The 25000-nt window shown below is 40.4% G+C and overlaps 1 protein-coding gene across 1 annotated transcript in view; it reads left to right on the top strand.

The window, feature by feature from the left end:
- The window catches only part of LOC135194928 (nephrin-like), a gene marked incomplete in the record, with an annotated part of 312621 nt that extends 306302 nt beyond the window's left edge, over positions 1–6319 (top strand). Inside the window, 1 exon segment of the mRNA XM_064221132.1 lies at positions 4965–6319. Within this exon segment, the coding sequence (XP_064077202.1) occupies positions 4965–4988 (24 nt within the window).
- Positions 6320–25000: the final 18681 nt, after the last annotated feature.

Here is a 25000-nt window from a genome sequence, read left to right as displayed (position 1 = left end):
AGAAGTTAAGTTTGAATTCATTACAGGAAGTTCAGTTCATTTTGAATTCATTATGGCAAGGTAATTTAGTTTGAATTCATTATAGCGAGTTCTGTTCAGTTTGAAATCATTACAGTGATTTAGTTTGACTTCATTGCAAGTAGTTCAGTTTGATTTCATTACAGTTAGTTTAGTTTGAATTCAATGCAGTGTTGTGAGCTTGAATTTGCCACAGAAAGTTTAGTTTGAACTCTTAGTGCAGTAAGTTCAGTGTATCTAGATTATTGCTAGGAACTTTTCCATTTTGTATTTTTGTATAAATACTGCATCAGATAAGTGATAAACTATTATAGTGTCATACTTACAATGGGTAAGTGATAGTTAATACTATGGTGTCATATTTACCGAAATATTGTAGTCTGTTAATTGATAGGCCATGTTATGGAGTCATACTTGAACATCATTGGGTTTCATAGATAAACATCATTGTAATGGAAACGTGATAGGTAGTAATGTTATGTCATATATAAAAATACCACTGTTGTCGTATCCAGGTTATAATGTGAAGGTGTCATATTGAAAAATATTGTAGTCTTGTCCAATCCTATTCAGTAATGACTATTGTAAATTTATGCAAACAATACTATGAACTTCCCAAATTTCAGTACTATACAGAATTTCCCTCAGCTTTAACCAGTTTCTTCTCTCTCAAATTTTCTCTCTTTTTTTTCACAAATTTTTTTCTCAAAGGTTTACTAAAATAAAACTTCCATACTTTGTTAGTTTTATTGAATTTCTTGTAATAATAATAGCACGAAAACTTCCCATTATTATGCTTCTTAGCTCAAATGCCTTTTGAGTTGCACTCTTTATAAAAATTTCGTTCGGTCTTTCCACAAAATAATTTTATTCTGTGTTTTACGCGTCAAAGAAACTTCTGTAGCCGTTCTCGCTGAAGGTCTTCATTCTGACGTTTCCCATAGAAACGATTTGAGTTCTGTGAAATTCCGTTCGCGGGAAATCTCTTCAGAGGATTTGCTCTTGTTATTTTTCCCTCGCAAGGATCTTTCTTTCAAGATATGTACCTCTCTGATCATTTCCCCCTAAAAGAATTTCTGAAAATCTACTTGGAAGGTTTTTCTCAGAATGTCAGCTAAAGCTTGTGTCTCTTTATCACAACATTTCCTCTGTTTACTTCATCGCACTATTCCCCTTTAAGTGCTGCTGCCTGTTCACAGAAAACCTCCTCCTGATTTCCAAAGAATTTCCATAGCACGACCCAGTCGATCCATATATTCAGGAAGCCCTTGAACACGGCAGCCCCGAGTCCTTTGACGTATTGGGGAATCAACAAGGTTCGGAATAAACATTTAGTTCCGGAACCACAATTTCCTTTTACGAGATTCGACGACGGCCTCCTCCTCCTCTCGGGATTTAAAAGCAGGGAGTTTCTTCGAGTTGACTTCACAGGAATTCATTGCTATTTATAGAAGTTTCCCTTTTGTGTTGTTTCGTTCACCCCTTTTTTTCCCTCCTCCGTTGATTGGTTGTGACAGGCCTCCCCTTTTGTGTCGGCCTCTTCTTTCTCACACCTAGAGGAAGCGATGGAAGAGATTAGACACGGCCCGCAAAGGAAATGCGATAATAAAAAAACTGACAATTTTTTCCTTTTTAAAATACTCTCTCTCTCTCTCTCTCTCTCTCTCTACAAACGGTAGGGGTTTATACTTATCCATATAATTATTGGAGTTGATATTATTATGCTAAATTCATGCATAAATACCAGAGATTGGTTTAAACTCATTACTAAAGTAATTTATTCTTTTTCATAGGATACACACACACGAGTAACACAGTGTAGGGGGTTACATTCATGCAAAAATATTGGAGTTTAGTATATATATATACCAGATTCAAAGTAATTTCTATTTTTCCTAGGATACGAACCTACTTTCATAATATGGAGTACTCTGCACCACGATGAACCTATGCGGTTCACAGCTGTCCTACAACCTGGTGGTGGGTCACTACCACTGACCCCAAAGGTGAAAGTCCCACTGGTAGAATGACATGAATGTTGACTGTCACTTCCGTGTTCTCACCTTCAGGATCTGCTAAACAATTGGTTCTTTATGTACACCACTGACATGCCTATATACCCATGATGTCATTGGCCTGGGTCCTGGGTGGGTCAGTCACTCCCACCTGTCTTGGAGTATGCCCTGACTATTACTTCATGTAGCCAGAAGATGGTATTCCCGGAGATCTCTCTTCTCCCAGCTGGTGCTTAGGAAGAAGTCTGCAAGCTTGTTTGCGAGTAGATATCTTTTTCTCTCAAGGCCCTGATGAGCCATCTTCTCTACCCTTACAAAATCTCACATTGAGGGAAGAGAGAAACACACTAATCTTAGGCGCTGGGATTCTGGGTCTTGGCCACGAAGTTGGGGGGATGTATTACAGTTCGAGATACTGTATGACTGGGCATGTAGTATCTGGCAGATAGGTCCAGACTCTGGGCCTCTGCTCATTCGCACACCTATTCCGCCAGGTTGTTCAACTGTGGAAGATGGTCCCACCTTACTTGTTGTAAGCAACTGCTGACTTCTCAAACTTCTGATGGAACAGATGGCCCTGCACTCTAGCAGGTTGATGTGGTCCTCCCGCTCCATGGTCCCCACGTCCCTAAAGCTGCTCTCCTTCCAGACGAGTGCCCCCTCCCCTTTGGGATGCGTCTGACAATTCAAACTTCTTGGGTAGGGGCAGCTGAGTGGCACTCCCTACAGGAGGTTCCTAGCGGGTTTCCACTAATATAATAGAGGTCTTCCAGTGCACTGTCTGTCATACCCACTGGAAAGGGTGGAGGCTATCACCGTTTCCTCCAGGGCATTTTCAGCTGGTGACCTGATGTGGGCTCTCCCCTACTGGGAGATGACTTTTATAGGGAGACCAAGTACCTCATCACAATCTGCCACTGCTTCGGTGTCTGGTTGGCTGACAATAGGAAAGTACTGGAGATATTCCCCAAGTTCTTGATCAACTGGTTTGCTGGGAAAACTGTGCCTTCTATTGTTTCAGTTCTCATCCCCAGGTGCTTGATGAACTGCTTTTGGGGCGAGTTCTGACTTTACTAAATTTACCACCACCCAGGTTCTTGCAAAGAGATAGGACTTGGTCCCTATGGAGTTTTCTCTTAATGGGCGAGGAAGCTAGGATATGCCAGTTGTTCAGGTATCTCCCTAGCAGAATGCTCTTGGTGTGTGCCCAGACTGATACCAGCTCAAACACCTGGTTGAAGACTTGTGGAGCTGTTGCAAGTCAGAAGCAAAAGGTCTTGAATTGGTAGCCTACTCCCTAAGAGGTAACATGAGGAACTTCATGGATGTCTTGTGCTAGTTTATGGATACCACGTAGTCTCCTTCCCTGATGAGGGCAGGACAGTTCTACTACCAGATGCCACTGGCCCCTAAGTGCCTTCTCCACCAGCCTTCCCACCAGACGAAGGCTGCTGTAGAAACCTTAGGAGTAGTTTTTCGTGATCTCCACCTTCTCTACTTTTCCATAATCTCCATCTGCAACCTGCAGTTGGAGCTACCCACATCTCAGGTCAGAGGTTAATATGTCCAATGGGCATTTGTTTGTTAGGTCAGCAACCAGCTGCAGCACGTCATGGCACTCCATTCATGGAAGCGCAGGTTCATGTCCTGGAAAGAAAAATATAAGTACAGTATATGGTCACAAAGTATGTCAAAGATATCTTGCCTCTTCTCATGTAGTTTGCTTGGAAATGTCATAGAGAATAAACAAGTATTTACAATTAGTATCCAAGATAAAAGGATGTCAGAACACTTTTAATGCCTTCAAACATCACAGTAACAAGGATTATTGAGTCTTTTAAATCGCTTTCCAACATCATCAGCAGAATAGGGTTAAGGATTTATGCACTTGGACTTACATATTCTCATTCATTATCTGCACTCCCAGTAACAGTTATATTTTATTATACTATTATTATGATGGACCAATCAATTTTGTATGAACTTAAACTTTCCAGTCTTTTGGCTAGAGCTAATTAATTTTTTTTTATAATCACAGTCCATACACAAGAGTGTACGAACAATGTTGCTACTCTGATTTGATGTAGTCAAAACTGGTGTTTGAAATAGTCAGAGTTAGTGTATTTTTTATATAAATTGAAATTTGTAAAACGTACTTGGAAGCAATTATCCTCACCAGATTTTTTATATAAATTGAAATTTGTAAAACGTACTTGTAAACAATTATCCTCACCAGATTTTTTTTTATATAAGTTGAAATTTGTAATACGTACTTGTAAGCAATTATCCTCACCAGAGGACTGTGATTAATTTAATTTGGGTCACACAAGTAAGAAATTAAATGGGATGTATAACAACACAGCTAACAAATAAAACTAAATTGCGTCTAGGTTAGTAATGGGCTTGATCCCATTGTGCACAAGATGTTGGATGATTAAAGACTAGTACACTAAAGATAATAAGTGTCAGTGTTATTGCCCTTTGCCTATTCTTGTTGATCCAGTACTAAAGCTAATTCAATTTGAAGAATTTGAAGAACTACAGCCAATGTAACCATCTTTATAAGCCATAAAATAGCTGTTTGTTAAGCCAGAATACTTACCCCTTTTTATTTCCATAGACTGTACTTTGCTTGAGAATGCCATAGAGAAAAGGGGTAGATCTTGCACTCCTTTGTTGCATTGTTCTTGTGGCCATAGATCCATACAGTAGACTCCAGGTTTCTGCATCCTGGAAAAATGAATTATTTTATATTTATTCATCAACAGAGCAGCAAATATGGTCATGAACACAATGCATATCTGTATCTTACGTCTTGTGTGTGGACTTTCTTTATACCATAATTATGGATTAGTCGACTAGATGAATTATATATCTATGTATTAGTAATTTTCTTTATATTAGTAATTTTCTTTATCTCCTCCCTCACAGCACATTGCAGACCAAGCCTTGTGAGAAGCAGTAAGATGTAACGCAACTTCTTGTAGATCTCTTCAATATATCTCTCTCCTTCTTCGGTATCCTACGCTGCTATATAGTGTCCTTCGATTTATATCATTTAATGGTTTCCTCGCCCTGTAAAAAAATGGAATATAAGTGACGTAGTTTTATTACAGCGAGGAAGTTGTGTTTTTTGCTGTGTGACATCGTGTGTCTGCGGTGATATGCTTCTCTGACAATACTTCAAGGCATGTTGTTTGTGGCATACCCGGCTGGAAAAAAATAAAATACACACATATATATATTAGTGTTTGCCTCGATGAGTTCTTTTTTGTAAGTTTTGTATATATGGACTGAGAACACTTTTGACTTCAAAGTCATTTCGTGTACGAAAGACGATGAGTTGTTACCTACCGCTACTGCTGTCGTGACTGTCATTATATATATGAAATTATTTGTCGTTTCTCTTTCGTCTATCTCCAACTCTTCCAATCTCCTTCTCGTTTATATTAAGAGAAGTACACGATTTCCAGAAGTTCAAGAAATAAACAAGAAAAACATCATATATGTTTCTTTTCCTCTTACTTGCAATCTCAGGTGACAACCAGCATCTCCACCAATATTCAACGTTGAGTCTCCTGTTTCTCTCTCCCTCCCTCTCTCTCTCTCCTTATCATCGTTATCACTGTAAATCCCTCTTATCTTCAGTCTTCTTTACCACCTTCATCCTCACCAATATCATATGATGAGGAGCGGTTATTTTCTGCGATTATTCTTTCCTTACTGATCACCATTATCTTCATCTGCCTTCTGCTTTTTAGCTCCGTCATCACACACATTCTCTCGCACACTACCATCATCTTCCCAACCTTCCCGAATCATGACCTGGTTCTTTTTCTTCTTCCTCTTCCTCTTCTTTATCGGGAACACCATCATCAGTATATATACGAGTGTAAGAGAAGAGCATTTTCGTGTCCTCTTCGCAAGCCCCCTTTCTATCTTCTTCTTTCTTCTCTCCTTCCTTCCTTCCGTCCTCCTGTCTCCTTTCTTCTGTCTTTCGCAACCATTCATCCATAGCTGCTGCTCCTTGTGTCCGAGATGCGGCGATGATGATGGTAATAACAAGGTTTCATATATCCCTTCAAATCCATTTAACCTTTGTTCTTCTCTCGAGTTACGTCACACACAACAGTAGTGGGTCGTTCGCTCTTCTTCCTCCTCGTCCTCTTCTGTAGGTCATTTGCGGATCGTTCAACGCCCCTCCCCCCCTCTCAAGAAGAACATATAAGCGTTCAATGGTGTGAGACTGTGACTGGAAGATTTTTTTGCGGGGGGGGGGGGGTGGGGGGTGGGGGGAGGGGTGTCCATACTCAGCTCGAGTGCCACCAGAGGTAGGTGATGGCGATGATGGAAAGCGCCTCCCCCTCCCCCGGGGCTGCTGATAATGATGCCATTGAGTGAAAGTGATGAACACTATTCTTCAGTTCATACTCATTTCAAAGGGAGAGACGGAGAGGAGAGGAGAGGCATGAGAGAAGAAAGAGGTGAAAGAGAGAGAGATCCCTTCTCTCAGATAAGAAGCGACAATTGAAGAGGGAGGGAGTATTATTGTTCCAGGTGGTGGTAAAAAAAAAAGCAGTGGTTATGTTCACATATAAACAAAGTATAGAATCTTTTTGTATTCATTGACAATAGATTTTGTTTCCCGATAAGAAAACATCGAAGTTTCCCAATCGTACTCTTATTTTTTAATAAACGACAGTGATATGATGATGACTGTATACATAATTTAAGTAAGTGCATCATGATGGAAAAAGCTCAATATCTCCTTCAGAAAAAGTGAGTAGAATATCTCCTTCAGAGAAAAATGTGAAAACACGAGAAAAGACAAAACGAAACATGAAAAGGAAAAAAAGGGAGACATATATATACACTTTTTGAGGCCGGATTTGAAAAGCCAATATTTGACGAATCACGAGAGAATTAATATATCATGACAGTAAAAATACAATAATAAAAAAAAAGTGGTATGAAAAAAATCACTTGAAAATATGTTGACAGACGATGTGATTGTTTATGTATAATTGTTGCTTTCCATTCTATCCTCTTCCCCTTCATTTGATTTAAGCAATAAGTGTTCCCTTTATGTCATCGTACAATAATATTGTTTTGAGTGGAAAGGACGCACCCATGTAATTACTGTTTAGAAAACAAACGCTTGCGGTAGCACACTATTAATTCTCATTGTTTAAAGGACTGGTACAGGTATAAAAAAAAATGTCCAATATGTGGGAAAAAGTGTTCGACGTCTAGCCCGACGTCGTAGCTCTCAACCTTATATTATTATACGACGCCAAAATAAAATATCCAATACGTGGGGAAAATGTGTTCGACGTCTACACGAACGTCGTATCGCTCTCGAGTCGATGACATTGATGGCACGAAAATGCTATCGACGCACACAAGAGTTGATGAACGAAATCTTACATAATTATACGACGCCAACAACGACTTAACGTCCTTAAGAGGCTTTACTTGTGCCCGTTAAAGATATTGTATTATTCTGCTGGGTGAAATCGCAGAGGAGCTGTTTGCGTTCGTTCGTCCTCTCATAAATCGAGATTCGATAATAGGTGTTGTTTGTTCTCTTGCATCATTCATATTTTCTCTCGCATTTATTCATACTCCGACTTGATGATATCGAGTCAGGTGTTGTCCCTTTGATGCAGATAAACGACGTCGGTGATGGTGATGTGGATTCAAAAATTCATGCAGTGCAAATTTATTGCCGTTGTGTTTTTAGTGTGTAAACGGATGGCGGATGTGTGTACTTCTTGCATGTACTACACCTTGCCGTGAGGCACTGCTTTGTAAATGACTGCTATTTTCTTGTGTTCTCTAGAACACACAGTTCTTTTGTTCGTATTTCCAGCGAGTGGTGTGTACCTGAGTGTGTGTATGTGGGTACGCGTCAATGTTATTTACTTGTCATAAACATTCCTATGTGAGTCGACCTATCATTCTGTTAGTATAAACATTCCTCCCTCACTCGGTATGTCAACAAACTGATATGAAACCTGAGAGAGAGAGAGAGAGAGAGAGAGAGAGAGAGAGAGAGAGAGAGAGAGGCTACTTAATGAAATACTCTTTCAGTTCTAATGGAAATTTTCTTTCAAAAAATCACAAGTTTTTCATCGCCATTGGACTGCCCCAGAGAGAGAGAGAGAGAGAGAGAGAGAGAGAGAGAGAGAAGAGAGAAGAAGAGAGAGAGAGAGAGAGAGAGAGAGAGAGAGAGAGAGGAGAGAGAGAATGTACCCCTAGGTAAAAGAAACCGAGAAAATACTGGTCAGAATACAGAAGGTGGTAGGACTGTAGGTATCACTGATAGAGACGGACAAGAGAGAGATTAGCCGAAAAAAACTGTTTCTTATGGTCCGCTAATAACCGCTCCATGGGCTCGAATGTTGTGAAATGACGACGAGCTCATGTTCCGTTACTGCAGCTTTACGTTTGACTGGGTATATTTTGGCTATGCGAGATCAAAGGAAGGAGAGAGAGAGAGACGCGCTCGCGTTTCCTTTATCGATTCTAGGTTCGGATTAGCACCCGTAAATTACCAGATATTTCATAACGACTTGATTGTCTGTGGCTTCATTGACACCACCAGATACGATGTTGTCGCCTCGGGAATTTTATTTATTTTTTTATTTTTATTTTTTTTATAGTTATGTGTCGTAGGAGGTACGTATCTGTGTTCGTGGACTTTTCTGTGTTAGAACACTTTTTTTATTGGTTAAAGAATATTATAGAGATAGTACATTTATATATAGTATATATATCCATAAATGTACTATCTCTATAATATTCCTTAACCAATAAAAAGTGTTCTAATACACAAAAGGAATATTGTAGATAGTACATTATGTGTATATATATATATATATATATATATATATATATATATATATATATATATATATATATATATATATATATATATATATATGTATGTATATACACATATGAAACCGTGTGTACGTTCTACAATGAGAACCAAGATGCTACTTTAAAATTCGTGCTATGACACCAGTTTTAGTTGCCATAAATCAATCGATCGATCGATCGAAATTGTTCAGAAATCAAACGAAAGAACCCGGTTAAGGTAACAAGAGCTAACATCAATATTGAAGAAAGACTGGCTAACTGATTGATGTAAAAGTTATTTGACGCCACAATTTATTGGGGAGGGGGGTGTTAATTGTGCCAATACCTGCGAAAGGGTGCAATTAACTGTCTTGTAATTGCCTTGGGGGAGAGGTCGGGGTTTAGACGTTAGTGTGAGAAGAGTCAATTTTTCTAAAATCCCCCTCGGTATGCTTTCTACAATGTAAAAAAAGCACTTAAAAGTAAAGCCATTTCGCGATGAATCTTATACATTTATTTATTAAATACTTTGCGTTTAAATCTTACTTGTGAGTTGGTTTTATCTGGCGTAACTTTGAAAACGAAGCTTGCAGTTCGGAGATCACAATTTCAAGCGGATAAAAATAACCATACGAAACTAATCTGGGATAAAATGTGAAGGTCTAGGCAATAAGAGGAATGCAAGAGAATGAACTAGAGCAGCGGTCCTCAACCAGGGGGGGAATCCCCCCCCCCCCAAAAAAAAAAAATAAAGAGACGGGGGCGGGATTCAGTTTAAGTAGTGGAACTGTGACCATGGACTTTTAGTATAGTATGCATAATATTTGGAATGCACCTTTTGAGGCAGACAATTCTAGGAATGGGGGAGGCGGGGGGTTTGACATTCGGACATAATTATGGTCATAGGGTGCATGGCCCAAAATCAGTTGAGAACCACTGAACTACAGAATGATATGGCCGATTCTTCAGGTGATTTATTCCAAGTTTTGGGCTACGAGTGGCACCAATGGACTTTATCCCAAGAAGCAGTAATCGTGACACTATAATCCCATGACACAAGAGTAAGAAAGTTTCTTTTTTCGTTTGTATGCGATCGTTAATACAACTTCAGATCTGACTAACCATCATATATTCACTGTTGATCAAAACGCGAAATAAAAGCTACGTTTGGATTAAATTACTGTTCCGTGAAGTTTACCAAGTCAAAATTTAAAACAGTAATGTAACGTAGTTTCTGTTTCGTTCGATTCCAACGTCGTATGTCTGTATCGGATTACATCTATGAAGTATACATCTCGATAAATCTTACTATATCGGTTTATAAGGCGGCCATTGTGTTTTTAACGAGTAATGAGAGTTATATGCTGCTGTTGACGTCAACGGCTTTATAGATTCGCGCATTCGTTGAAATGGGTACGTTCAATAAGCTTTTTTTTCCTGCTCTTCACCTATCAACAATAAAGAACGCTTCACTGCAGGCCTGTCTGTCTGTGTGTTGCAGCTTGTAACTTTGAATTCATTGAATTCATTCCCGAAAGAGGTAAGGAGGCAGACTTACTTCCTTCTTTTCTCAAGTGGTAATCATGGACGGACTATAAGATGGGACATAACCTTAATTACGAGAACGCATTATGGAACTCTATTCGTCAGACTGTACTGTGCAACAATCACTCTCCCATCCCCACAGTAGACACGTGTGTTATTTCGGTATGTTTTAAAAGTAGGATCTGTGGCAAACTGTTTATACATTTATTTATGTAATGTATGTTATATTATGAACAATCCATATGTGATATCATCTGTAACATGTATGTATATAAAGAGAGACGGAATGAATAATAAATAATAATAAAAAAACAAATGTAAATACAGTAGGAGGATTTTATGATTATGTCAACTGTGTGTAAAGTGTAGATGTTGTTATATAGTTTTGTATATGTAACATAAATGCCTTTCGATTGTGTATTTTTTTACAGTTCACTTTGTAAATAGGGTATCATGTACATACGAATGTTAGTAATAATGTATTATAATAAAAATGTCGTTTTATTTTGCGTCCTGCCGCTAGAGATCTTTTGCTCTGTCAAAAGAAATGTTACAGGTGAGGTCTTATACAGCTACAATAAAGGGGTACACAGAAGAAAGTTCTGGAGCATAACTTCAAACAATGAGAATCACACTGATCTACACTGAATTGCAGAGAATTTCCTGGCTACTTAATGAAGAAAATTGCCGGGTAACTAATGAACATATATAACTTTTATAATACCTAACGAGCAACAAGACTTTGTGTATTACCCAATACAGGCGACTTTCCTCGGTTGCAATATGTTCAGGACTTTTCTCATTAACTGAGTGGACAAGATTTCTCGCTGCATAAATACAAAGTAAAGTCGTTTCTCTCTATTTTGACTTCCTCCTAAAATGACGCTAATACCCCGAGGGTTTTGATTTGCTCAAGAAACTGACTTGTGTCGTCCCGAAATGTCAAGATATTTATATGAGTTGTAACAAAAATTTAGAAAAGACAATTACATCATAAAGCTACAAAGAATCTCTCCCCTTCGATAACTAACTTAAGACAGTTTTTCTAACAACCATAAATATGGCAGAAGGAAAAATCTGAATTCACAAGGTGAAAAAGAAAGAATAATCACACAAATAATTAAATCTGATTTATATTCAATCAGAAATGACAAACTTTCGCCAGAGATAATCTGTGTACGTCTGACGTTAACAGAAATAACTCTAGAAGTAATTAGGAGATTTTAATCAAATTTGAAGGATGGGTTCAGTGACTCTTCATCTATGATTGACAAACTCTTAGTGGCCCAAGCGCTGGGACCTATGAGGTCATTCAGCGAAGAAAGGTTAACAGAATAAAAAGGTTTTAAATGTATACCAGGAGGAAAACCTTGCAGATGCACTATGAATGAAATGTTAAGAGAATATGAAGGGTGGTACAGTAAAAGGAGTGAAAAGGGTTGCAGCTAGGGGGCCGAGGGGACTCTGCAAAGAACCCTTGAGTAATGTCTACAGTGCAGGCCGTGAGGTGCACTGACGGCACTACTACTTGAGAGCTCCACCAGTATGGAGACAGTTCTGCAGCTTTATAGCAAATGCCAGCACCAGAAACTAAATAGTAAATCAAAACATCAAATGATACAAAAAGTTAAGCAATGAGCTCACAGCAAGGGAACAAAACAAGAAGAGTTATAAATAATAAATAATGTTGTGATAAACTTCTAAGAAACGGGCATCATACTGACTACAGGTTTTGTGATAAGATTGCATGGTAGTACTCACCTTCACAAGAGCATAGAGGGTAAAGGGGCACGTCCCAGAGTAAATGCTTATTATTGCAACATGTAATCAAGATGACCTCACTCAATGCTGGAACGAGGAAGTGCCCCTTCGACGTATTTCAAGAAACCGGGTCAATCTCTTAGGCAGGACACTGAAAGCAGAGAAGTCAAGATGAGTATTGCTATTAATGGATCAATTAAATGACGAAGAGCATTAAACTCATTTCCTCCAAGGTCAGGTTTGAATATTTACGGGCACTGTGGAGATGTTTCAACTCAAAATTGGTGTCTGCAAGGTAAATGTTCAATAAACCAAGCCAGAATGAACACCATTCATCAACAAAATGCTGCTTGTTAAGAGGTTTTCATACAAATACTAAATAATATTTTTATATTTCCATTTTTTAAAAGGATTTTTCCATTTTTTTAAAGGATTTTTCTTGAAAATCCAGGTGTACTTTTGGGAGGCTATTTATTTTACAAATACCTTTCGCAATTTGTTTCTATTCGAAAAAATAAAATTTAATATCTCCCGGTGAACTTCCACGAATCCTTTTCGCACGAAGGACATATATATTTTTTTCTGTTTTTTGGTCTTTTTTTCCGGGTACGTAATCTTTCGCACTGACCTAAATAAAAAGGTGAAGTGAAGTCAATTTCTGAACAAGTCTATTTCCAAATAGGCAACAAATAAAAAAAGGTATACACTTTGGTTAAATAGAATCTTTAACAGAATTATTTCTGGCAAAATCTTTCACAGCAGTAAGAGAAGTGACATCCCAGAAGGATTAGCAAATTATATATTATTATGATGAAATCACTTGAAGTAAAAGATACCGAGAGGGCTATGCAATGAGGACAGTTACGGCTCATTAAGCAAATAATACAGACTATTTCAGCTTGATTGTCCACCCCAGTGCAGGACAAACATGTATGAATGACTTTGACTTTCCAATAATTTGTTCTTGCAAATTTTAACATTCTAACAAGAATCAAGAGAAAATAAACAAAAACCGATTAGCCCATAAAACGGCCTATTTCAATTTGATTGTCAGCCCAAGTACAAGAGCAAAATGCACGAAGGACTTTCAAATAAAGATTTCTTACACATTTTTACATTCTGACTAACCAACAGAAAATAAATGAGGTTTTCTTATAACTCACTGAATTTTTACGAGACCACAGAATTGTTTTATATATATATATATATATATATATATATATATATATATATATATATATATATATATATATATATATATATATATACATATGTACGGTTCTTCATGCTCGGTACTGATGAGTTGAGAGTATGGAATTCGTGTTCCATTTTTTTTTTTGGGGGGGGGGTGGAGGGCAATATTTGTTTTTCAGGATGAAAGGTAATTTTGCGAGTTTGCGTGTGATACAATGGTACTGAATTAAAAGTACAATGCGGTTCAAGATGTTTGGATAATGTTCATAAGAGAAGTGGTAGAATAATGGAATGTATACCACCGCAAAAATAAAATGGATAAAAAAAAAAAAAAAAAAAGACCGCAAAAAATAGAAAAAAAAAAAAAAAAAAAGACAGCAAAAAAGGGGGATAAAAAAATGACCCTCTTGAAATGGAAGACCTTGTGTTATCGGTTCAAAACTGGAAGCCAGAATCAGACCTCACAATTGGAACTGGAATTGGAACATAGAATTTAGGCCAAGGACTGGAAGCTATGAGGTCATAAGCGCAGAAAGGGAAACTGAGAGTAGAGGCGATTTGAGAGGTGTGATAGGAGGAAAAAAAGTATGTCTTAGTTTTACCAGACCACTGAGCTGATTAACAGCTCTCCTAGGGCTGGCCGAAGGATTAGATATTTTTACGTGGATAAGGAACCAATTGGTTACTTAGCAACGGGACCTACAGTTTATTGTGGTATCCGAACCACATTATATCGAGGAATGAATTTCTATCACCAGAAATAAATTCCTCTGATTCCCCGTTGGTCGAACCGAGAATCGAACTTCGGACCACCGGATTGGTAGTCGAGTGCGAAAACCACTCGTCCAACGGGGACCTGGGTGATAGGAGAAAAACCTCAAAGCAGTTGGACTGTGAAACAATTGTTATATGGGATGAAAAGTCTGATGGCAGAAAGAGAATATAAACGGAGGTACAGTAAAAGGAACGAAAGGGGTTGCAGCAGCTAGGGGGCCGAAGGGACGCTGCAAGGAACCTTAAGCAATGCCGACAGTGCACCACGTAGCCAGAGCATTCAAATGAAAGGATAAAAGTTTATCCTGTGTCCATTCTATGAAAGATGTCTTCGTTAATGGCAATGCCGAAGTAACTGTTACAATAAATACAAAGAAGGAATAAATTTGATTATAAATGCATTACAACCTCGCCAAAGGATCTGGAATACTAAATTGCAAGTGGAGATTAATATTTACATCCATAAATTATTTAAACTGGACGTCCAATAAAAGAAAGTATACTAGTTGATATATTAAATGTGAATCATGGGTTATAAATATTTTGCTTCATCGAAATCTATTTTTTTTAATAATTTACAATGCTCTGGAGACAAGAGTTCCTCTCTTGCAAATCCGGCTTGTTTTATCGAAGGTAACTTTTTACAAAATGATATATTTTTAAAGAATTATTGAATAGAATAGAATATAGGGTTTGGGCCAAAGGCCAAGCGCTTGAGTGGTGTTGAAGCTGGGTCTCTCCTTCCCGATGTGTAGAGGACTACGACCTTGGCTACATATACGGGAACGTTAAAACCCATAAACCAGGGAACCAGTTACGCCCCATTATTAGCCAAATTCCCCCTCCTACATACCAGCCTGTGAAGAAATTGAATACTGTTGACTCCTTATGTTCCAGATGACCACAGTTTGAAGTCCTCTGCCGAGTTTTTAGAAGCCCTGAAAACGACACCCCCGGAGGAGTTATTGCATCGATGGATGTGGAGTCCCTCTTCACGAACGTCCCCGTGGATGAAACAATTCAGATAATTCTGGATCGTGTTTATAGAGACGACTTCACGCCCCCATTAAACATCCCTGAGCATGCCCTCCGATAACTCCTTGAGATTTGTACAAAAAAAGGCCCCTTTCTCCACCCACAGAGGCCATATGTATACAGAAAACGGTGTAGTGATGGGTTTTCCCCTCGGAGTACTTTTCGCAAACTGCTACATGGGTGCTGTGGAACGTCGGGTATTTGCCAACATCGAGAAGCCGTCTATGTACGTCCGATATATTGACAACACTTTCATCAGCGCCAGCACCTGCGACAAGCCTTCCACGACCACAGCAGACTCAACTTCACCATCGAACATTGCCGTGACCGTCACCTCCCCTTCCTTGACGTCCTCGTCGGGCAACAAGAGGAACGCTTCGTAACACAAGTGTATATGAAACCCACGAACCTGGACATGTGCCTGAACGGCGTGAGCGAGTGTCCAGAGAGATACAAGCTCACTGCAATCAGCGCCTTCATCAGGAGAGTTCTCTCACACTGCTCTTCGTGGAAGGACACGCACACTGAATTACAACGTGTTGCCCAAGTTTTAATTAACAACGGGTATTCCAACCGGGACATCACTAAATGCATTCGCAGAAACATCGATAAATGATATCAGCAGGAGCCTCGCCCCGCCGCCCTTTAAGACGTCACTCTCTTTTACAAGGAAGTATTTCATAAGAAATACAAAGAGGACGAGCGAGCCCTTCGTACCATCATAGAAAGGAACGTCTCCCCCACGGACCCTGCGAAAAAAGTGAAATTAATAATTTACTACAAGAGCAAGAAGACCAGTGGCCTGATTATGAAAAACAATCCAGCCCCCATGGTGAAGGACCCTCTCAAGAAAACTAACGTTGCCTACCAATACAAATGCCCTGTCCAGGAATGCCCTGGCACTTATATTGGTATGACAACTATGCGATTTTCGAAGAGGACATCCTGCCACGCTCAAGAAGGCGCCATCCATAATCATGCTAAAAACGTCCACAATACCAGGATAACTCGGAAGGACATTATTCCTAATATCGGAATTATCGATAAGGCGGCAGACCACCGTCGTCTCCGCCTCTAGGAGGCCCTACACATCGGGAAGGAGAGAACCAGCCTCAACACCACTCAAGAGACTTCAATCCTCCCGACGGTGGCGCGTAGGGCGCCGCCCGCCAGCACCATAGAGCCGATCGAACGGACCAATCAGGTGCCCCTGTCTACCGGCAATGACCTTCCCAATACTACGCTCCCAGTCTCCAGTGTCCGCACGTGAAGAGCAGTGCGAGCTTCTACCTCTGCAAGACGGCTTGACTCAAGGACTTAATCCTCTGTTCAGCCAATGAAAACGCAGCGCTCATCAGACAGAGCACCTGGGACACAATAAATACCACCAAACGACCCCATTCCAACGTCACAGTTCTCTCACTGATCCCACAGTGAGAACAACTTCCTCTCTGGCGAGACCTGCCTGCCGACTGCTGCTGGATCCTGCCTGCTGCTGCTGCTGCCACTGCCGTTTCCCGAGGGCCTCACGACTGCTGCTGCTTCCGCCGCCGCTTCCCGAGGGCCTGCCGACTGCTGCTGCTGCTGCTGCTGCTGCCTGCTGCCTGCTGTCTACTTCCCTCTAGGGGCCGCCACCTGTTGCCACTCTTGCAGAGTAGACTGCCGAAGGGCGCCCTCAGTATCGCCTGCTGCCACTTCTGAAGGCTCTGCCTAATAAATATTGCTGATTTTCAGCCATCTTAGAAGCAAAATATCTTTTGACAATAGAATAAGTCTCTACCTTCACACTGATTAACCTTCCATTACTAACAGACTCTCCTGTGGAAAATCTGGTAGCCGTTGGGGTCTTAAAACTCCAGTTGAAGCAGGACCCAAGAGTCAAAATCTCCCACTCTCTCCGTCTGTGGCAAGTGGCACAGGACCGATAGGCTTGGCGCCTATAAGCCAAGAATCCAGGACAGGGCGATAGGTTTGTTTTGAAAGGAACTGGCATTATAAGCCAAGTGTAAGTTTGTTTGTGTGAGAGAGTAATTGAGATCAGTAAACTGGTCTAAGAGTTTTATTCCCTTCCCTACCTAAAGATCTCCTGACTGTAGGACTTGACTGCTGGGTCGTCTTAGTGCTCTGAGAGACAGTGAGGGATTCCCCAGACTGCCAAACTGCCTGCAGTCCAGTTAAATAGCTACTAATAGGCTAGATAGGGGCCCCCCTCCAAGCAGAAAAGAAATAAAATAAAATAATAATAATAAAATAGTGATAATAATAATAATAATACAATAATAATTAAAAAAATAAAATAGCAATATTTATTATATTATATATTATATTACAATATTATAATATATAGTATAATAATAGTAATAGAATAGTAATAGTAATAATAATAATAAAGTAATAAGAGTAACTAAATATTAACAATAATAATAATAAAGTAAAAAGAGTAATAAAATAGAAATAATAACAATAAATAACATTTAATTACAGTTTCAGGTTCTATAACGTCATTCTTCTACTCGAACTTTCACTTTAACCAGGCACACTGGCTGTCTTTACTCTCCCCCCCCTTTTGACTTGGAAGCACCCCTAAAGATGTCTGGAATGGAACAACAACAGGAACTGGAAGAGACCACCAATATGGAAGCCATAGGAACTGGTGAAGATCAGAGGAAGAAAAGAACAAAGGAGGATGATGATGACCAGGAATGGACCATGGTTACCTCAAAAATGATCAGGAAGCAAGAAAAAAGGACCACCTTCAAGGACAATGCACTGGAGAAAAACTGCACTACAGGAAACCAAGTCAGAGAAAAGATCACCCACTTCTGGGTCATGGCCAGCAACTCCACTGAAGGCTTCAGGGCTATAGCAGCCTTCCAAACCAAATTCAAGAACCTACAATTCCAGGCAAAACCGAACAGGCAGGGTCAATGGACGATCTCGTCCAGGGATTCAAGGACGATAAGCACCCTGAGGACAACCACAGCCATCACCACCAAGGAGCTCAAAGAAGAAAAGACCAAGAAGGCAGTAGTGGTAGGCTACCCACTTGAAATGCCAGAAAGCCACTTGACCAGGGCGAGCAACATAACAGCTGCAGTAAGGATGAAGAATAAGCAAGGCATCCTTACCAAAGCTGTCCTGGTCACCTTTGTGGGGAGTCTTCGGAAGGTATGGGGTAAAAACATACTACCCAGAACCACTCAGGTGTTACAAATGCCAAAAATTTGGACACCACAAAAGCCAATGTCAGGCGAAGCAGGAGACCTGTGCAATATGCAGTAAAAACACCCTACTGAAGAGTGCATTGCAAAACGCAAAGCAGGGGAGACTACTACTCCGAAGTGCCCCAACTGCATCAAGGCGCACATTGCCATGGCCTGGCGATGCCCAGAAAGATTAGCAAGAGTAAACGCCGCTCCACCTAAAGAGGCAATAAAAGAAATGAGCATATCCAGAGGAAGAGCAGCCCAAAAACCCCAGCCCAGAAGAAGGTTTTACACCAGGGAAGAGCTGGAGGAATCCAGGAAGGAAACAGGACCCAGCAAAAAAAGAAACAGCTCCAGGTCTGCAACGAGAAGGCCCACACCCCAGCAAACGAGTCCTCAAGCACCTAAACCGTTGCCAAGAACTATATTCATAAAAACAGTCTATCTCAGGGACAGACTGACAGACTTCTCCAACCACATCATAAAGGGAGACATCAATGCGGAAACCGTTCAAGAGGGCATAGAAGTACTTCTAAAGAGCTTCATTAGAGGAGCTTCCAAGTCCCCCTCCCCCTCTACCTCTATGCAGGAGGCAGCAACCCAAGCCGCAGCAAACCCCGCTCCTCAAACCCCCTCACCTATACCTTCCACATCCTCCCTCAACCCCTCACCTTCCACATCCTCTGACCCAATAACCCCCACTGCTCTCAATTCATCCAACTCATCCTCATCATCACCATCAGTCACTGAATGCATGACAGTTGAAACTGGAAGAACCTACGCACCAAGAGATCCAAGACAGTTCTCCTCAACATACCAATCATGTTGAAAATCGTCAACTGGAATGCTGGTGGAATAAGGACGAAGGCAGCTACACTAATTGCAGTCTGCAAAACAGAAAATGTGGACATCATTCTACTTCAAGAAACCATGCTAACAACTGGGACAAAATTCAGAATAACTGGATATAATGTTTACACAACCCCATGCGTAGGCACGGACAGAGAATGGGCAATTCTCGTCAAGAATACAATCCCAACAGTGAGAACACACAACCCAATCCCCTGTGGCAACAATGTGGAAACCCTAGCAGTGAGAATCACACTGCTAAACCAGAGGATAGACATATAAAACATATATATAAAAATACAGAGAAGAACCAGGAGAACTACAACTCGCACAGCTCTTCGCACATGAAGCAGATCCACCAACAATTATATGTGGGGACTTTAACGCACATCACCCTCTGCTATCATCCCCATCAACCACAAACCAACCTGGAGAGCACATAGCATTCTCTCTAGATGAGTTTGAAGGAGTCTCACTACTCAACTCAAGGCAACCTACACACATAAGAGGAGGCAGATTAGATTTGACATTTGCCACAACAACAATCAGACACCTAACAAGGTGCCAAGTGCACACGACACTAGTAAGCGATCACTTTGCCACAGTAACAGAGTTGGAGATGCAGCAACTACCTCCAATACCGACACCACCTCTGACATGGAACCAAGACCTAGCAGACAGGGTTGTATTTCGTCTAGCCCTCGAAGAGTGGGCAGCACAATACACACCTCCAGAGAACATAGATCAGCTAGAAAAAGATCTAATTGAGGTTATACACAATGCAGTAAACAGGGCAATGGCCATGAGAGTATGAAGAAGAGACCACACCTACAAAGACTCCTGGTACTACTGCCCAGAAGTAAAAAGACTGAAAACCCTACTGAACAGGGTAACAAAAAACTACAGGAAAAGAAGAACTACAGAAAACAGGGAACTGCTACAAGCAGTAAAAAATGATGTTCAACAGCAGCTGCAAGAAATAAGAATTGAAAAGTGGATGGAATGGTGTACAAAACTATCACAGTACACATCTCTCTCGGAGCTATGGAAGTGGCTGAACAGAGTAGCCGGAAAGAAGAGAACACCCGTAGCAACTCACCCTCACCCACTAGAAGAAGCGGAAAGACTGGCAACATCCTTCGCCAACAGGACTAGCTCAGGCAACCTCTCCCCTGAAACAAGAAGAATTCAGGATCAACTAACACCGATTAGATGGGAGGAGATTGATGCGGCCTGCCACAGACCAGATGATACAGACACCCCTTACACAGTAGAGGAACTGAAAGCAGAATTTAAAGTTGGCAGAGACACAGCGCCAGGAGCAGACAGGATAACATACACCATGATCAGTAAAATGGGTCCTGCAGGAGAAACAGCCTTTCTGAGAGTCCTAAAAAAAACACACATTGAACACAAGACCACAAACCTGGCGGCAGCAGGACACGCAGCCAATCCCCAAACCTAAAGATCCAGAGAACCCAAGACCAAACGCATTGGTGTCATGCATTGAGAAAACTGGAGAAAAAATGGTACTAAATAGAATGAAGTACAAGATTAGTCCAATGCACAAGCATATCAGGAAGGAGTCGGAACTACAGAGTGCATAACAGATGTTCTCAGCTACATAAATCAGAAGGAGGCTACAGTAGTCTTCATAGATTTGGAAAAGGCTTTTGAATTAGCCAGTCCAGCAGCAATACTTCAATCAGTAGTAAGGAAGGGAGTCCAAGGACGCTTACTAGCCTGGACAAAAAACTACGTACTGGGAAGGCAGGCCAGAGTAAAATTCCAAGGAGTAATGTCTACATTCCACGACTTTGAAAATGGCACCCCTCAGGAAGGAATTCTGAGTCCATTTCTATTCAACATAATAATGGAGAATATAGCCTCCCTGCAGCTTCCAGAAGGCGTAGAAATCTTTATCTATGTCAACGATGTGTGTGTAGTAGCAAGAGGAGCTGTTATAGTGCCCAAAATGCAAAGGGCACTCAATGACATCAACATTAAATCAAATGAGCTAGGTCTTAAAATAAATATAAATAAAACAAAGGCCATGACAATAAAAGCTCACAGACCGCTGCAACCACTGACAATAGGAGCTGAGCCCATAGAATGGGTAAACAGCTACATGTACTTGGGAGTTGTCATAGACCAGCAGCTAACTTTCAAGGAGGAAATCAAGTACTTGAGAGAAAGAGCAAATGCAAGACTGACCGCCATGAGATGCATGTCATCCCTGAAGGCGGGAGCAAATGAACACATACAAAGGAAGTACTACTTAGCCTGCACCAGAACACTGGTGGACTATGCTGCCCCCACTCTGATAAGGCTGACAGAGGCTCAAAAAGAATCACTGGAGGTCATCATTCAAAACAATGCAATGAGGCTCATGCTAGGAGTACCCACATGGACAAGGCTGTGCAACCTCAGGCTTGAAACTAACTTGGCAAAATTAGGGGATAGGATTGCACAGTGAAATGCAAGCACAATGGCCAAGATGTTCCTCTCAGAAAGAGACTCCATCTCGAGGAAAAGAGCCAGAGAGGAACTTGCTAAACACCCAGAGATTCTAAGTCCGAGCTCCTATGGTAAGAACCAAAGTGACATCAAGAGTCTAGGCATGGCAGAGACACTGTTGCAGCTAGGTCCAGACACAACACAGGGCACACAACATCTACCACCCTGGAAGAAAGACACTGCAATATATAAATACACAAGCCTGCCAAGAGCAAAAGAAGACTGCACAAGAGAAGAGCTAAGACCATAGGGGCACAAACATACTACACCGATGGCACTGTAGATCCTGAGAATCAAACTACGGGAGCTGCAGTATATTCAAGAAACTTCACAGCCTGCTGGAGGACCTCCAACCACGCCTCCACTATGCAGACAGAATTAACAGCAATAAGACAGGCACTGCTGTACTCACTGGAGAATGAAGAAGGGCCTGTAATCATCCACACAGACTCAAAGTCCTCAATGCAAGCCTTGCAACAACAGAAAAATAAAGGGAACAAGGCACTGCTGGCTGGAATTAAAACACTGCTGCACCAGCACAGCGAAAGAGGAAGACCTGTCACCTTAAACTGGATACCCAGTCACATAGGCATTCCAGGCAACGAGAGGGCTGATGAGCTAGCCAAAAGTACAACACACATTGACAGAGTGCAAATACATATACAACCTGCACTGCAACAAATCAAGAATGCAATGAAACCACTCTGCAAAGAAAACTTGCTAAAAGACCATCGTGAGTGGGTAGAAAAGAACTCGCCGTCTGCCAGATGGTATAAGACATCGACTGATCTAGTGCCTCCTCCCATAGACAGGCACACACCAAGAAAACTTGCTGTGATCATCCACAGACTCAGGCTAGGATATAAAGCCTGCTGGGAAATCGTGGAAAACAGTGTCAGACCATGTGAACAGTGTCAAGAAGAAACACAGCAACCACTCCTTTACTACCTGCTGGAATGCAGAGAAACCGCACAACTAAGAGGTTCAGTACAAATTGAATTACTTGGACAAGATGCTGAGCATGCCCAGATGCTCTACAACCTACCTCCACCAAGGTAAATAAACTAAAAGTAACATCAATCACCCTCATCGCATCCCCTCACTGTAAGGCTCTATCCACATCATCCACTATCAATCTTTAAACTTTACCTACCACTGAAATCCTCCCGCAGGGACCCAATGGAGTAAAGGGTTGGACAACCCCACCTGCACAGCTTCTCTAATATTCGAAAGCCTTACATTTCTTCAAACTTCTACTACAATATGACATGATGGCCCTCTCTTACTGACACCATCATCCTTCCCCTGTTCACTCCTATCCCTACAACTAAAAATATTTCCAATTTCATAAAAGTAACAATGAACCTAATGAATCTTTTCAGATCACCTACGGGCCAAACAAGGGAAAGGCCCGTGCCAATAAGAAGTGTTGGCTTAATACAACAACAACAACAACAACCCATTCCAATCAGTTCACGCTCACCTTTCCTTGAAAATGAACCAATGATACAGTTGGAAACGTTGGAATTTATAAACTGTACGGCGACCATACGCCACTTCTGTTGTCTTATCAAATAACTAGTATTTTTATAAGACATTTCCTTAACCAAAATATGAACATCAGCCAGCTATTAGCGAATATCAGCCCTGATGAGAAGAGAATAATAAGAAGAATTGAAAAGACCATATATAAAATCAATTCCACTGATACTGCCATCCTCTTTAACAAAACATGTTTTAGAGAGGGTCCCCTACCTTCAAATAATAATAATAATTATTATTGAAAAAGAAACCCACAAAATCACTTTGTAACTTGTTTATTTCTAAGTATCTACATTTAATTTCACTTTACACCCGAGCACTTTCAGACCCTATCTGTGGCCCATTTTCAAGAGATTTTTGGAATGTCAGGCTGGCCCCTGACTCAGCCTGACATCCCAAAAATCTCTTGAAAATGGGCCACAGATAGGGCCTGAAAGTGCTCGGGTGTAAAGTGAAATTAAATGTAGATACTTAGAAGTAAACACGTTACAAAGTGATTTTGTGAGTTTCTTTTTCAATCTTCAGAAGAAAACTGAAAGAAGTTTTTGTTTGGTTCAATAATAATAATAATAATAATAATAATAATAATAATAATAATAATAGGCTATTTTTTGTATAAGTATTTCCAAAATAAAATACGTATTTACACCAACATCACTGAGGATTTCTTCACCATTTTGGTGATTCGTGCTATTATGAAATTTTTATGAATAATAATAATAATAATATAATAATAATAATAATAATAATAATAATAATAATAATAATAATACCGCTTGATCTTCTCATGGGGGTGGGGCTGCGGTCTCTCACTCTCGCTATACCACCGATCCAACGCTGTTCGGACTTCTTTATTAATAAGTCGATTCGGATACCCGTTATTAACGAGTACCTGAGTGACTCGGCCGAGTTCTTTGTGAGTGTCCTGCCAGGAAGAACAGTGCGTGAGGGCCCTCCGAATGTAGGCCCTGACTGTGGTGTTCTTGAACCGTGCAGGACATTCGCTGTATAATAATAATAATAATAACCCTACGGATTTTATCAGCCCCCTATGATGTTTCAATGTATCTAAGAGAGATACAGCTATTTTTTTAAAAGTACAATTCCACGTACAAAATAAATACTATTTTCAACAAAAACAAATGGAGCGTTTTTCCCTGTCTAACCACAAATGTTTTTATTGAATATTGTACCAAGATTCCGGGAAGATAATTCCAACCTAAACCGAGAGATAAGACGCAGAACATAAACGAATTAAAGATGCAAATCCCAGTTATCGAGTAATCAAGTAACTGACAGAAACGGGTAATAAAATGTTCACAGATATAGCCGTTTTACTGTTAATTAGTGATTCCAGGAACGTCCAGGTATTAAATTATAAATCAGTCATAAAGCATTACCCACAAGGGAAGCTATATACTATATATATATACGATAAGCACACCAGGTATTACTGATAAAAAGGGAGACAACGCAGTAATATCGCCTGGTATATCATCCCTCAGAGGATTGAGAGAAGAAAAAGGTATGTTGATTTTTATCTCAAATACAAGTAAAGGGATTTAATAACAACTGGAGAATGATAACAGATTACATGGCAAACTACCACACATATATAAAAGGGGTTTACAATATTCATAAATATATCATCTTGGATATATATACATCAGATTCAGCGAG

The sequence above is a fragment of the Macrobrachium nipponense genome, chromosome 15 (assembly GCF_015104395.2).
Source record: "Macrobrachium nipponense isolate FS-2020 chromosome 15, ASM1510439v2, whole genome shotgun sequence".
Classification (NCBI taxonomy): domain Eukaryota; kingdom Metazoa; phylum Arthropoda; class Malacostraca; order Decapoda; family Palaemonidae; genus Macrobrachium; species Macrobrachium nipponense.
This window is presented reverse-complemented; position numbering and strand designations above follow the sequence as displayed.